Below are 16,394 nucleotides of genomic sequence, written 5' to 3'. Positions count from 1 at the left end.
TGCAGGGTGATTGGCGGGCGGTGTACTATATACAGTGCAGGGTGATTAGCGGGCGGTGTACTATATACAGTGCAGGGTGATTGGCGGGCTGTGCACCGTACACAGTGCAGGGTGATTGGCGGGCGGTGTACCGTACACAGTGCAGGGTGCTTGGCGGGCGGTGTACTATATACAGTGCAGGGTGATTGGCAGGCGGTGTACTATATACAGTGCAGGGTGATTGGCGGGCGGTGTACTATATACAGTGCAGGGTGATTGGCAGGTGGTGCACTATATATACAGTGCAGGGTGATTGGCGGGCGGTGTACTATGTACAGTGCAGGGTGATTGGCGGGCGGTGTACTATGTACAGTGCAGGGTGATTGGCAGGCAGTGCACCGTACACTGTGCATAGTGATTGGCAGGCGGTGTACTCTATACAGTGCAGGGTGATTGGCGGGCGGTGTACCGTACACAGTGCAGGGTGATTGGCAGGCGGTGCACCGTACACAGTGCAGGGTGATTGGCAGGCGGTGCACCGTACACAGTGCAGGGTGATTGGCGGGCGGTGCACCGTACACTGTGCATAGTGATTGGCAGGCGGTGCACCGTACACAGTGCAGGGTGATTGGCAGGCGGTGCACCGTACACAGTGCAGGGTGATTGGCAGGCGGTGCACCGTAAACAGTGCAGGGTGATTGGCAGGCGGTGCACCGTACACAGTGCAGGGTGATTGGCGGGCGGTGCACCGTACACAGTGCAGGGTGATTGGCAGGCGGTGCACCGTACACAGTGCAGGGTGATTGGCGGGCGGTGCACCGTACACAGTGCAGGGTGATTGGCGGGCGGTGCACCTTACACTGTGCATAGTGATTGGCAGGCGTGCTGCTTTGCTGCCTCCGCCTGGCACAATGATGTCATTACGGGGGGGTCTCTGCTCCTCAGTCATGTCTGGAGGGCGGGGGAGGAGGCGCTGATCTGGATTCTCACATTCATGTCTTCTGCTGCTGGAATGTGGCTTTTTGTAGACATTTCTCTGTAGCATCTGAGACTGGGATAATCCCTGCAGCCCCCCGTCCTCAGCTGCACAGACCCCCGACGCCCCCATGTGATGCTCCCATGTGATGACTGACAGCTGCTCACATCTGGGCTCCGGCTATTGTCTGCTGACATTTCTCTTCCATGGATGCCGGCAGCTCAATGCCTCCTGTGCTCCTGTGCCTGCTCCTCCTGCTACGGGTAAGACTACTCCCATCATCCGGCGTGCGGGGAGTGGGCTCAGGGGGCATAGCCGGGTGCTGAGGGGGCATTGCCGGGTGCTGATGGGGTATAGCCGGGTGCTGAGGGGGCATAGCTGGGTGCTGAGGGGTCATAGCCGGGTGCTGATGGGGTATAGCCGGGTGCTGAGGGGGTATAGCCGGGTGCTGAGGGGGCATAGCCGGGTGCTGAGGGGGTATAGCCGGATGCTGAGGGGGCATAGCCGGGTGCTGAGGGGGTATAACCGGGTGCTGAGGGGGTATAGCCGGGTGCTGAGGGGGTATAGCTGGGTGCTGAGGGGGTATAGCCGGATGCTGAGGGGGTATAGCCGGGTGCTGAGGGGGTATAGCCGGGTGCTGAGGGGGCATAGCCGGGTGCTGAGGGGGCATAGCCGGGTGCTGAGGGGGCATTGCCGGGTGCTGATGGGGTATAGCCGGGTGCTGATGGGGCATTGTCGGGTGCACAGGGGGCATAGCCGGGTGCACAGGGGGCATAGCCGGGTGCTGAGGGGGTATAGCCGGGTGCTGAGGGGGTATAGCCGGGTGCTGATGGGGCATTGCCGGGTGCTGATGGGGCATAGCCGGGTGCTGATGGGGCATAGCCGGGTGCTGATGGGGCATAGCCGGGTGCTGATGGGGTATAGCCGGGTGCTGATGGGGCATTGTCGGGTGCACAGGGGACATTGCCGGGTGCTGATGGGGTATAGCCGGGTGCTGATGGGGTATAGCCGGGTGCTGATGGGGTATAGCCGGGTGCACAGGGGGCATTGCCGGGTGCTGATGGGGTATAGCCGGGTGCACAGTGGGCATTGCCGGGTGCTGATGGGGTATAGCCGGGTGCTGATGGGGTATAGCCGGGTGCTGATGGGGCATTGTCGGGTGCACAAGGGGCATAGCCGGGTGCACAGGGGGCATAGCCGGGTGCTGAGGGGGTATAGCCGGGTGCTGATGGGGCATTGCCGGGTGCTGATGGGGCATTGCCGGGTGCTGATGGGGCATAGCCGGGTGCTGATGGGGTATAGCCGGGTGCTGATGGGGTATAGCCGGGTGCACAGGGGGCATTGCCGGGTGCTGATGGGGTATAGCCGGGTGCACAGGGGGCATAGCCGGGTGCTGAGGGGGCATAGCCGGGTGCTGATGGTGTATAGCCGGGTGCTGATGGGGTATAGCCGGGTGCTGATGGGGTATAGCCGGGTGCTGATGGGGCATTGTCGGGTGCACAGGGGGCATAGCCGGGTGCACAGGAGGCATTGCCGGGTGCTGATGGGGTATAGCCGGGTGCTGATGGGGTATAGCCGGGTGCTGATGGGGTATAGCCGGGTGCACAGGGGGCATTGCCGGGTGCTGATGGGGTATAGCCGGGTGCTGATGGGGTATAGCCGGGTGCACAGGGGGCATAGCCGGGTGCTGAGGGGGCATAGCCGGGTGCTGATGGGGTATAGCCGGGTGCTGATGGGGTATTGCCGGGTGCTGATGGGGTATTGCCGGGTGCTGATGGGGTATAGCCGGGTGCTGATGGGGCATTGTCGGGTGCACAGGGGGCATAGCCGGCTGCACAGGGGGCATTGCCGGGTGCTGATGGGGTATAGCCGGGTGCTGATGGGGTATAGCCGGGTGCTGATGGGGTATAGCCGGGTGCACAGGGGGCATTGCCGGGTGCTGATGGGGTATAGCCGGGTGCACAGGGGGCATTGCCGGGTGCTGATGGGGTATAGCCGGGTGCTGATGGGGTATAGCCGGGTGCTGATGGGGTATAGCCGGGTGCACAGGGGGCATTGCCGGGTGCTGATGGGGTATAGCCGGGTGCACAGGGGGCATAGCCGGGTGCACAGGGGGCATAGCCGGGTGCACAGGGGGCATTGAGGGGACAGAGATTATTGAGCTTTTTACTACTAATCTCTACTGAAGTTATAGTTTTATGTTCTTTGTATTTTTGTGTTTTCTGCTTGAACAAATATTTTGAGTATGAAAAATTCACCCCAAAAATTATCCAAGTGTACCCCCAGTTACTATAAAAGTTTACCTCATTCCATTTTAAATGTTACCCCTCTGCACCCTGGCCCGTTGCCCCAGAATAAATATATTGCACGGTGGGCACCACTTAATATACAGAGATCAACCTATTGCAGACGTAACAAACCGAATGAAGCAAGAGGAAGAGTATGGAACACAAAGGAATTTCTTAAAGGAATATGACTTCACTAGATGGTGGCCCGATTCTAACGCATCGGGTATTCTACAATACGTATGTGGCCGACCAGGCGCAAGCAGCAGAGCGGTGTTTAAATTGTGCGCAAAAATCGCTGATTGGTCGCGGCCGGCAACCGCGACCAATCAGCAAAGCGGTGTTGAAATTTGGCGCCAATAATGGTGATTGGTCACGGCCGCGACCATTCAGCAGAGCGGTGTTTAAATTTGGCGGCAATATCGCAGATTGGTCACGGCCGGCTTTTGCGACTAATCAGCAGAGTGGGGTTTTAATTTGGCGCCAATAATGCTGATTGGTCACGTTCGCTGGCCGCGACCAATCAGCAGAGCGGTGTTTAAATTTGGCGCCAATAATGGTGATTGGTCACGGCCGGGACCATTCAGCAAAGCGGTGTTTAAATTTGGCGGCAATAATGCTGATTAGTTGCGGCCGGCAATTTGGCGCCAACAATGCTGATTAGTCACGGCCGGCAACCGCGACCAATCAGCAGAGCGGGGTTTAAATTTGGCGCCAATACTGCTGATTGGTCTCGGCCAGCGACTGCGACCAGTCAGCAAAGCGGGGTTTAAATTTGGCGCCAAAATCGTTGATTGGTTGCGGGCGGCGGCTGCGGCCAATCAGCGACCGGTGTTACTGAGAACGGGGAGTGACGTTGATGTGCGGGTACTTTCGGTGTGAGTAGCCGCGAGATGAACGGCTAGCGCCGGTCATCTCCAGGCTGCATCGCCGCTGACTTCCATGCGGCTACCGTCGGGAGATCAGAGGCTAGTGCCGCTGATCTCCCGATGGCAAGTGTGAAGGGAGGACCAGGGAGCGAGGCCACCGGTCGGGGTACTTGTGTTGCGTGCAGCCAGGAGATGAGCGGCTGGCACCGCTCATATCTCGGCTGCATCGCCGCTGATCTCCCGACGGTGGCCTGAGTGTTTAAAATCCGGCGCCAATTAGCGGACGTGCTGCGGCAGTCGCTGATTGATCGTGGCCGGCTGGGCGCGACTAATCAGTGAACCGTGTTACTGAGTACTGGAGAGCGAGTTTAAAATTGGGCGCCAATACTTCTGATTAGTTGTGGCCGGCATCCGCGACCAATTAGCAGAGCGGGGTTTAAATTTGGCGCCAAATTCGCTGATGTGGACGCTGCTCACAACCAATCAGCACAGCAGTGTTTAAATGTGGCGCCAAGATCGCAGATTGGTCGCGGGCAGCGTCCGCGACCAATCAGCACAGCAGTGTTTAAATGTGGCGCCAAAATCGCTGATTGGTCGCGGGCAGCGTCCGCGACCAATCAGCACAGCAGTTTTTAAATGTGGCGCCAAGATCGGTGATTGGTCGCGGCCGCCATTTAAATGTGGCGCCCAAATCGGTGATTGGTCGCGGGCAGCGGCTGCAACCAATCACCACAGCGGTGTTTAACTTTTGCGCCAAGATCACTGATTGGTCGCGCCCGGAGAGCGCGACCAATCAGCGAATCGTATTGGTGGGGAGCGGAATCGTATTGGTGAGGACCGGGGAGCGGCGCTGCCTGTGCGGCTACTTCCACTGCGAGAAGCCGGGAGATGAGCGACTGCTCGCAGCAGAAGTATCCCGACCCGCAGCGCTGCTCCCCGGTCCTCCCTTCACACCCTAGCCGCATGGAGGTCAGCCGCTAATGGCCGCCATCTTTTTTCTGAAATCCAGCGTCGCTGATTGGCTGCTGCCTGGACAGACAGACAGACAGACAGACAGACAGACGGGATAAGACGATTATATATATAGACTAGATGGTGGCCCGATTCTAACGCATCGGGTATTCTAGAATATGTATGCGGCCGACCGCAACCAATCATCAGAGCGGTGTTTAAATTTTGCGCCAATAATGCTGATTGGTCACGGCCGCGACCATTCAGCAGAGCGGTGTTTAAATTTGGCGCAATAATGCTGATTAGTCGCGGCCGGCAATTTGGTGCCAACATTGCTGATTGGTTGCGGCCGGCAACCGCGACCAATCAGCAGAGCGGGGTTTAAATTTGGCGCCAAAATCGCTGATTGGTGGCGGCCGGCGGTCGCGACCAATCAGCAGAGCGGGGTTTAAATTTGGCGCCAATACTGCTGATTGATCTCGGCCAGCGACCGCGATCAATCAGCAGAGCGTTGTTTAAATTTGGCGCCAAAATCGCTGATTGGTCGCGTCTGGCGTCCGCGACCAATCAGCACAGCAGTGTTTAAATGTGGCGGCAAGATCGGTGATTGGTCGTGGCCGCTATTTAAATGTGGCGCCCAAATCTGTGATTGGTCGCGGGCAGCGGCTGCGACCAATCAGCAGAGCGGTGTTTAACTTTAGCGCCAAGATCACTGATTGGTCGCGTGCGGAGAGCGCAACCAATCAGCGAATCGTATTGGTGAGGACCGGGGAGCGGAATCGTATTAGTGAGGACCGGGGAGCGGCGCTGCCTGTGCGGATACTTCCGCTGCGAGAACCCGGGACATGAGCGGGCGCTCGCAGCAGAAGTATCTCGACCCGCAGCGCCGCTCCCCGGTCCTCCCTTCACACCCTAGCCGCTGATGTCCCCACAGTATCCGCATGGTGTTACAAAGGTCCGGAAATTTGTGTTAAAAATCGCTGATTGGTCGCCGACGCTGGGCGCGACCAATCACCGATTTTGGCGCCACATTTAAATAGCGTCTGCGACCAATCAGTGATTTTTAACACAAATGTCCGGATCTTTGTAACACCATGCTGATACTGTGGGGACATCAGCGGCTAGGGTGTGAAGGGAGGACCGGGGAGCGGCGCTGACATCCATGCGGATAGGGTGTGAAGGGAGGACCGGGGAGCGGCGCTCACATCCATGCGGCTAGGGTGTGAAGGGAGGACCGGGGAGCGGCGCTGACATCCATGCGGATAGGGTGTGAAGGGAGGACCGGGGAGCGGCGCTCACATCCATGCGGCTAGGGTGTGAAGGGAGGACCGGGGAGCGGCGCTGACATCCAATTGGTCGTGGCCGCTATTTAAATGTGCCGCACAAATCGGTGATTGGTCGCGGTCTTGGTCCGCGACCAATCACTGATCTTGCCGCAAAAGTTAAACACTACTGTGCTGATTGGTCGCGGACGCTGCCCGCGACCAATCACCGATTTGGGCGCCAAATTTAAATATCGGCCACGACCAATCACCGATCTTGGCTCCACATTTAAACACCGCTGTGCTGATTGGTCGCGGACGCTATTTAAATGTGGCGACAAAATCGGTGATTGGTCGCGCCCAGCGTCGGCGACCAATCAGCACAACGGTGTTTAAATGTGGAGCCAAGATCGGTGATTGGTCGCGGCCGATATTTAAATTTGGCGCCCAAATCTGTGATTGGTCGCGGGCAGGGTCCGCGACCAATCAGCACAGTAGTGTTTAACTTTTGCGGTAAGGTCAGTGATTGGTCGGGTCCGAAGACCGCGACCAATCATCGAATCATCTTGGTGAGGACCGGGGAGCGCCGCTGCCTGTGCGGGTACTTCCGCTGCGAGAACCCGGGACATAGCGGGCGCTCGCAGCAGAAGTATCCCTACCCGCAGCGCCGCTCCCCGGTCCTCCCTTCCACATGGAGGTCAGCGACGCCGGCGGTCCTTCTGCTGCTACCGGCCGGGAGATGAGCGCCTCGCTGCATCGCCGCTGAGCTCCGTCCCGCAGATGAGCCACTAACGGCCGCCATCTTTTTTCAGAAATCCCGCGGCGCTGATTGGCCGCTGCCGGACCAATGAGCGACGCGGGATTTCCAGGACAGACAGACAGACAGACAGACAATTATATAGCAGATTAATACAAGTACAGGCGAAACCTACAATTAAAAGCATTTTAAAAACCCGACGGCACAAACCTGTCGTGCAGCTTATGATGTCCTAAAGCACCGACATCTCACAATGAAGAGACCCTCCGAAAATGTAAATAACCTTATTAGACATAGAAGATGCCACAATTACAGCGGGCACAACGCTGCGGAGACTGGGAACAGCGCAACGGAGCGTGGCCTAATACTGATATACTGTGCCCTGTTATACAGCTCTATAGACTGTAGCTCGGAGCGGGGCCTAATACTGATATACTGTGCCCCTGTTATACAGCTCTATAGACTGTAGCTCGGAGCGGGGTCTAATACTGATATACTGTGCTCTGTTATACAGCTCTATAGACTGTAGCTCGGAGCGGGGCCTAATACTGATATACTGTGCCCCTGTTATACAGCTCTATAGACTGTAGCTTGGAGCGGGGTCTAATACTGATATACTGTGCCCCTGTTATACAGCTCTATAGACTGTAGCTTGGAGCGGGGTCTAATACTGATATACTGTGCCCCTCTTATACAGCTCTATAGACTGTAGCTTGGAGTGGGGTCTAATACTGATATACTGTGCTCTGTTATACAGCTCTATAGACTGTAGCTCGGAGCGGGGTCTAATACTGATATACTGTGCCCTGTTATACTGCTCTATAGACTGTAGCTTGGAGCGGGGTCTAATACTGATATACTGTGCTCTGTTATACAGCTCTATAGACTGTAGCTTGGAGCGGGGCCTAATACTGATATACTGTGCCCTGTTATACAGCTCTATAGACTGTAGCTTGGAGCGGGGCCTAATACTGATATACTGTGCTCTGTTATACAGCTCTATAGGCTGTAGCTTGGAGCGGGGTTTAATACTGATATGCTGTGCTCTGTTATACAGCTCTATAGACTGTAGCTTGGAGCGGGGTCTAATACTGATATACTGTGCCCTGTTATACAGCTCTATAGACTGTAGCTCGGAGCGGGGTCTAATACTGATATACTGTGCCCCTGTTATACAGCTCTATAGACTGTAGCTTGGAGCGGGGTCTAATACTGATATACTGTGCCCCTCTTATACAGCTCTATAGACTGTAGCTCGGAGCGGGGTCTAATACTGATATACTGTGCTCTGTTATACAGCTCTATAGACTGTAGCTCGGAGCGGGGCCTAATACTGATATACTGTGCTCTGTTATACAGCTCTATAGACTGTAGCTCGGAGCGGGGCCTGATACTGATATACTGTGCCCCTGTTATACAGCTCTATAGACTGTAGCTCGGAGCAGGGTCTAATACTGATATACTGTGCCCCTCTTATACAGCTCTATAGACTGTAGCTCGGAGCGGGGTCTAATACTGATATACTGTGCTCTGTTATACAGCTCTATAGACTGTAGCTCGGAGCGGGGTCTAATACTGACATACTGTGCTCTGTTATACAGCTCTATAGACTGTAGCTTGGAGCGGGGTCTAATACTGATATACTGTGCCCTGTTATACCGCTCTATAGTCTGTAGCTTGGAGCGGGATCTAATACTGATATACTGTGCTCTGTTATACCGCTCTATAGACTGTAGCTTGGAGTGGGGTCTAATACTGATATACTGTGCTCTGTTATACAGCTCTATAGACTGAAGCTTGGAGCGGGGTCTAATACTGATATACTGTGCTCTGTTATACAGCTCTATAGACTGTAGCTTGGAGCGGGGCCTAATACTGATATACTGTGCTCTGTTATACAGCTCTATAGACTGTAGCTTGGAGCAGGGTCTAATACTGATATACTGTGCCCTGTTATACAGCTCTATAGACTGTAGTTTGGAGCGGGGCCTAATACTGATATACTGTGCTCTGTTATACAGCTCTATAGACTGTAGCTTGGAGCAGGGTCTAATACTGATATACTGTGCCCTGTTATACAGCTCTATAGACTGTAGTTTGGAGCGGGGCCTAATACTGATATACTGTGCTCTGTTATACAGCTCTATAGACTGTAGCTTGGAGCAGGGTCTAATACTGATATACTGTGCCCTGTTATACAGCTCTATAGACTGTAGTTTGGAGCGGGGCCTAATACTGATATACTGTGCTCTGTTATACAGCTCTATAGACTGTAGCTCGGAGCGGGGTCTAATACTGATATACTGTGCTCTGTTATACAGCTCTATAGACTGTAGCTTGGAGCGAGGCCTAATACTGATATACTGTGCTCTGTTATACAGCTCTATAGACTGTAGCTTGGAGCGGGGTCTAATACTGATATACTGTGCTCTGTTATACAGCTCTATAGGCTGTAGCTCGGAGCGGGGTCTAATACTGATATACTGTGCCCTGTTATACAGCTCTATAGACTGTAGCTTGGAGCGGGGTCTAATACTGATATACTGTGCCCTGTTATACAGCTCTATAGACTGTAGCTTGGAGCGGGGTCTAATACTTATATATTGTGCTCTGTTATACAGCTCTATAGACTGTAGCTTGGAACGGGGCCTAATACTGATATACTGTGCTCTGTTATACAGCTCTATAGGCTGTAGCTCGGAGCGGGGTCTAATACTGATATACTGTGCCCTGTTATACCGCTCTATAGACTGTAGCTTGGAGTGGGGTCTAATACTGATATACTGTGCTCTGTTATACAGCTCTATAGACTGTAGCTTGGAGCGGGGTCTAATACTTATATATTGTGCTCTGTTATACAGCTCTATAGACTGTAGCTTGGAACGGGGCCTAATACTGATATACTGTGCTCTGTTATACAGCTCTATAGGCTGTAGCTCGGAGCGGGGTCTAATACTGATATACTGTGCCCTGTTATACAGCTCTATAGACTGTAGCTTGGAGCGGGGTCTAATACTGATATACTGTGCCCTGTTATACAGCTCTATAGACTGTAGCTTGGAGCGAGGTCTAATACTGATATACTGTGCCCTGTTATACAGCTCTATAGACGGTAGCTTGGAGCGGGGTCTAATACTGATATACTGTGCTCTGTTATACAGCTCTATAGACTGTAGCTTGGAGCGGGGCCTAATACTGATATACTGTGCTCTGTTATACAGCTCTATAGACTGTAGCTTGGAGCGGCGTCTAATACTGATATACTGTGCTCTGTTATACAGCTCTATAGACTGTAGCTTGGAGCGGGGCCTAATACTGATATACTGTGCTCTGTTATACAGCTCTATAGACTGTAGCTTGGAGCGGGGCCTAATACTGATATACTGTGCTCTGTTATACTGCTCTATAGACTGTAGCTTGGAGCGGGGTCTAATACTGATATACTGTGCTCTGTTATACTGCTCTATAGACTGTAGCTTGGAGCGGGGTCTAATACTGATATACTGTGCTCTGTTATACAGCTCTATAGACTGTAGCTTGGAGCGGGGTCTAATACTGATATACTGTGCTCTGTTATACTGCTCTATAGACTGTAGCTTGGAGCGGGGTCTAATACTGATATACTGTGCTCTGTTATACTGCTCTATAGACTGTAGCTTGGAGCGGGGTCTAATACTGATAAACTGTGCCCTGTTATACAGCTCTATAGACTGTAGCTTGGAGCGGGGTCTAATACTGATATACTGTGCTCTGTTATACAGCTCTATAGACTGTAGCTTGGAGCGGGGTCTAATACTGATATACTGTGCTCTGTTATACTGCTCTATAGACTGTAGCTTGGAGCGGGGTCTAATACTGATAAACTGTGCCCTGTTATACAGCTCTATAGACTGTAGCTTGGAGCGGGGTCTAATACTGATATACTGTGCCCTGTTATACAGCTCTATAGACTGTAGCTTGGAGCGGGGTCTAATACTGATATACTGTGCTCTGTTATACTGCTCTATAGACTGTAGCTTGGAGCGGGGTCTAATACTGATATACTGTGCTCTGTTATACAGCTCTATAGACTGTAGCTTGGAGCGGGGTCTAATACTGATATACTGTGCTCTGTTATACTGCTCTATAGACTGTAGCTTGGAGCGGGGTCTAATACTGATATACTGTGCTCTGTTATACTGCTCTATAGACTGTAGCTTGGAGCGGGGTCTAATACTGATAAACTGTGCCCTGTTATACAGCTCTATAGACTGTAGCTTGGAGCGGGGTCTAATACTGATATACTGTGCTCTGTTATACAGCTCTATAGACTGTAGCTTGGAGTGGGGTCTAATACTGATATACTGTGCTCTGTTATACAGCTCTATAGACTGTAGCTCGGAGCGGTGTCTAATACTGATATACTGTGCCCTGTTATACAGCTCTATAGACTGTAGCTTGGAGCGGGGTCTAATACTGATATACTGTGCTCTGTTATACAGCTCTATAGACTGTAGCTTGGAGCGGGGTCTAATACTGATATACTGTGCCCTATTATACAGCTCTATAGACTGTAGCTTGGAGCGGGGTCTAATACTGATATACTGTGCTCTGTTATACAGCTCTATAGACTGTAGCTTGGAGCGGGGTCTAATAGTGATATACTGTGCCCTGTTATACAGCTCTATAGACTGTAGCTTGGAGCGGGGTCTAATACTGATATACTGTGCTCTGTTATACAGCTCTATAGACTGTAGCTTGGAGCGGGGTCTAATACTGATATACTGTGCTCTGTTATACAGCTCTATAGACTGTAGCTTGGAGCGGGGCCTAATACTGATATACTGTGCCCTGTTATACAGCTCTATAGACTGTAGCTTGGAGCGGGGTCTAATACTGATATACTGTGCCCTGTTATACAGCTCTATAGACTGTAGCTTGGAGCGGGGTCTAATACTGATATACTCTGCCCTGTTATACAGCTCTATAGACTGTAGCTTGGAGCGGGGTGTAATACTGATATACTGTGTCCTGTTATACAGCTCTATAGACTGTAGCTTGGAGCGGGGCCTAATACTGATATACTGTGCCCTGTTATACAGCTCTATAGACTGTAGCTTGGAGCAGGGCCTAATACTGATATACTGTGCCCTGTTATACAGCTCTATAGACTGTAGCTCGGAGCGGGGTCTAATACTGATATACTGTGCTCTGTTATACAGCTCTATAGACTGTAGCTTGGAGCGGGGTCTAATACTGATATACTGTGCTCTGTTATACAGCTCTATAGACTGTAGCTTGGAGCGGGGTCTAATACTGATATACTGTGCCCTGTTATACAGCTCTATAGACTGTAGCTTGGAGCGGGGCCTAATACTGATATACTGTGCTCTGTTATACAGCTCTATAGACTGTAGCTTGGAGCGGGGCCTAATACTGATATACTGTGCTCTGTTATACAGCTCTATAGACTGTAGCTTGGAGCGGGGTCTAATACTGATATACTGTGCCCTGTTATACAGCTCTATAGACTGTAGCTTGGAGCTGGGTCTAATACTGATATACTGTGCTCTGTTATACAGCTCTATAGACTGTAGCTTGGAGCGGGGTCTAATACTGATATACTGTGCTCTGTTATACCGCTCTATAGACTGTAGCTTGGAGCGGGGTCTAATACTGATATACTGTGCTCTGTTATACCGCTCTATAGTCTGTAGCTTGGAGCGGGGTCTAATACTGATATACTGTGCTCTGTTATACAGCTCTATAGACTGTAGCTTGGAGCGGGGTCTAATACTGATATACTGTGCTCTGTTATACCGCTCTATAGGCTGTATCTTGGAGCGGGGTCTAATACTGATATACTGTGCTCTGTTATACCGCTCTATAGGCTGTATCTTGGAGCGGGGTCTAATACTGATATACTGTGCCCTGTTATACAGCTCTATAGTCTGTAGCTTGGAGCGGGGTCTAATACTGATATACTGTGCTCTGTTATACCGCTCTATAGTCTGTAGCTTGGAGCGGTGTCTAATACTGATATACTGTGCCCTGTTATACAGCTCTATAGACTGTAGCTTGGAGCGGGGTCTAATACTGATATACTGTGCCCTGTTATACAGCTCTATAGACTGTAGCTTGGAGCGAGGTCTAATACTGATATACTGTGCCCTGTTATACAGCTCTATAGACTGTAGCTTGGAGCGGGGTCTAATACTGATATACTGTGCCCTGTTATACAGCTCTATAGACTGTAGCTTGGAGCGGGGTCTAATACTGATATACTGTGCTCTGTTATACAGCTCTATAGTCTGTAGCTCGGAGCGGGGTCTAATACTGATATACTGTGCTCTGTTATACAGCTGTATAGACTGTAGCTTGGAGCGGGGTCTAATACTGATATACTGTGCTCTGTTATACCGCTCTATAGTCTGTAGCTCGGAGCGGGGTCTAATACTGATATACTGTGCTCTGTTATACAGCTCTATAGACTGTAGCTTGGAGCGGGGTGTAATACTGATATACTGTGCTCTGTTATACAGCTCTTTAGACTGTAGCTTGGAGCGGGGTCTAATACTGATATACTGTGCTCTGTTATACAGCTCTATAGTCTGTAGCTCGGAGCGGGGTCTAATTCTGATATACTGTGCTCTGTTATACAGCTCTATAGACTGTAGCTTGGAGCGGGGTGTAATACTGATATACTGTGCTCTGTTATACAGCTCTATAGACTGTAGCTTGGAGTGGGGTCTAATACTGATATACTGTGCCCTGTTATACTGCTCTATAGACGGTAGCTTGGAGCGGGGTCTAATACTGATATACTGTGCTCTGTTATACAGCTCTATAGACTGTAGCTTGGAGTGGGGTCTAATACTGATATACTGTGCCCTGTTATACAGCTCTATAGACTGTAGCTTGGATCGCGGCCTAATACTGATATACTGTGCCCTGTTATACAGCTCTATAGACTGTAGCTTGGAGCGGGGTCTAATATTGATATACTCTGCTCTGTTATACAGCTGTATAGACTGTAGCTTGGAGCGGGGTCTAATACTGATATACTGTGCTCTGTTATACAGCTCTATAGACTGTAGCTTGGATCGCGGCCTAATACTGATATACTGTGCTCTGTTATACAGCTGTATAGACTGTAGCTTGGAGCGGGGTCTAATACTGATATACTGTGCCCCTGTTATACAGCTCTATAGACTGTAGCTTGGAGCGGGGTCTAATACTGATATACTGTGCTCTGTTATACAGCTCTATAGACTGTAGCTTGGAGCGGGGTCTAATACTGATATACTGTGCTCTGTTATACAGCTGTATAGACTGTAGCTTGGAGCGGGGTCTAATACTGATATACTGTGCCCCTGTTATACAGCTCTATAGACTGTAGCTTGGATCGCGGCCTAATACTGATATACTGTGCTCTGTTATACAGCTGTATAGACTGTAGCTTGGAGCGGGGTCTAATACTGATATACTGTGCTCTGTTATACAGCTCTATAGACTGTAGCTTGGAGCGGGGTCTAATACTGATATACTGTGCTCTGTTATACAGCTGTATAGACTGTAGCTTGGAGCGGGGTCTAATACTGATATACTGTGCTCTGTTATACAGCTCTATAGACTGTAGCTTGGAGCGGGGTCTAATACTGATATACTGTGCTCTGTTATACAGCTGTATAGACTGTAGCTTGGAGCGGGGTCTAATACTGATATACTGTGCTCTGTTATACAGCTCTATAGACTGTAGCTTGGAGCGGGGCCTAATACTGATATACTGTGCCCTGTTATACAGCTCTATAGACTGTAGCTTGGAGCGGGGCCTAATACTGATATACTGTGCTCTGTTATACAGCTCTATAGACTGTAGCTTGGAGCGGGGTCTAATACTGATATACTGTGCCCTGTTATACAGCTCTATAGACTGTAGCTTGGAGCGGGGTCTAATACTAATATACTGTGCCCTGTTATACAGCTCTATAGACTGTAGCTTGGAGCGGGGTCTAATACTGATATACTGTGCCCTGTTATACAGCTCTATAGGCTGTAGCTTGGAGCGGGGCCTAATACTGATATACTGTGCCCTGTTATACAGCTCTATAGGCTGTAGCTTGGAGCGGGGTCTAATACTGATATACTGTGCCCTGTTATACAGCTCTATAGGCTGTAGCTTGGAGCGGGGTCTAATACTGATATACTCTGCCCTGTTATACAGCTCTATAGACTGTAGCTTGGAACGGGGTCTAATACTGATATACTGTGCTCTGTTATACAGCTCTATAGACTGTAGCTTGGAGCGGGGTCTAATACTGATATACTGTGCCCTGTTATGCAGCTCTATAGACTGTAGCTTGGAACGGGGTCTAATACTGATATACTGTGCCCTGTTATACAGCTCTATAGACTGTAGCTTGGAGCGGGGTCTAATACTGATATACTGTGCTCTGTTATACAGCTTTATAGACTGTAGCTCGAAGCGGGGTCTAATACTGATATACTGTGCTCTGTTATACAGCTCTATAGACTGTAGCTCGGAGCGGGGTCTAATACTGATATACTGTGCCCTGTTATACAGCTTTATAGACTGTAGCTTGGAGCGGGGCCTAATACTGATATACTGTGCCCTGTTATACAGCTCTATAGACTGTAGCTTGGAGCGGGGCCTAATACTGATATACTGTGCCCTGTTATACAGCTCTATAGACTGTAGCTTGGAGCGGGGCCTAATACTGATATACTGTACCCTGTTATACAGCTCTATAGACTGTAGCTTGGAGCGGGGCCTAATACTGATATACTGTGCTCTGTTATACAGCTCTATAGACTGTAGCTTGGAGCTTGGTCTAATACTGATATACTGTGCTCTGTTATACAGCTCTATAGACTGTAGCTTGGAGCGGGGCCTAATACTGATATACTGTGTCCTGTTATACAGCTCTATAGACTGTAGCTCGGAGCGGGGTCTAATACTGATATACTGTGCTCTGTTATACTGCTCTATAGACTGTAGCTTGGAGCGGGGTCTAATACTGATATACTGTGCTCTGTTATACAGCTCTATAGACTGTAGCTTGGAGCGGGGTCTAATACTGATATACTGTGTCCTGTTATACAGCTCTATAGACTGTAGCTTGGAGCGGGGTCTAATACTGATATACTGTGCTCTGTTATACAGCTCTATAGACTGTAGCTCGGAGCGGGGTCTAATACTGATATACTGTGCTCTGTTATACAGCTCTATAGACTGTAGCTTGGAGCGGGGTCTAATACTGATATACTCTGCCCTGTTATACAGCTCTATAGACTGAAGCTTGGAGCGGGGTCTAA

The 16,394-nt window shown here is 50.6% G+C and overlaps 1 protein-coding gene across 2 annotated transcripts in view; it reads left to right on the top strand.

Moving 5' to 3' along the window:
* Positions 1 to 901: 901 nt before the first annotated feature.
* PTPRO (protein tyrosine phosphatase receptor type O) overlaps positions 902 to 16,394 on the top strand; it is a 621,455-nt gene continuing 605,962 nt past the window's right edge. For both annotated transcript variants that reach the window (XM_073650602.1, XM_073650601.1), the window contains exon 1: positions 902 to 1,218. In XM_073650602.1, the coding sequence (XP_073506703.1) occupies positions 1,162 to 1,218 (57 nt within the window). In that variant the 5' untranslated portion in view covers positions 902 to 1,161. The remainder of the gene's footprint in view (positions 1,219 to 16,394) is intronic.

Source organism: Phyllobates terribilis, unplaced genomic scaffold (assembly GCF_046119375.1).
Source record: "Phyllobates terribilis strain yellow unplaced genomic scaffold, ASM4611937v1 Scaffold_10__3_contigs__length_209671492, whole genome shotgun sequence".
NCBI lineage: Eukaryota > Metazoa > Chordata > Amphibia > Anura > Dendrobatidae > Phyllobates > Phyllobates terribilis.
The sequence above is the reverse complement of the archived record's forward strand: the minus strand, read 5'-3'. Positions and strand labels throughout refer to the sequence as shown.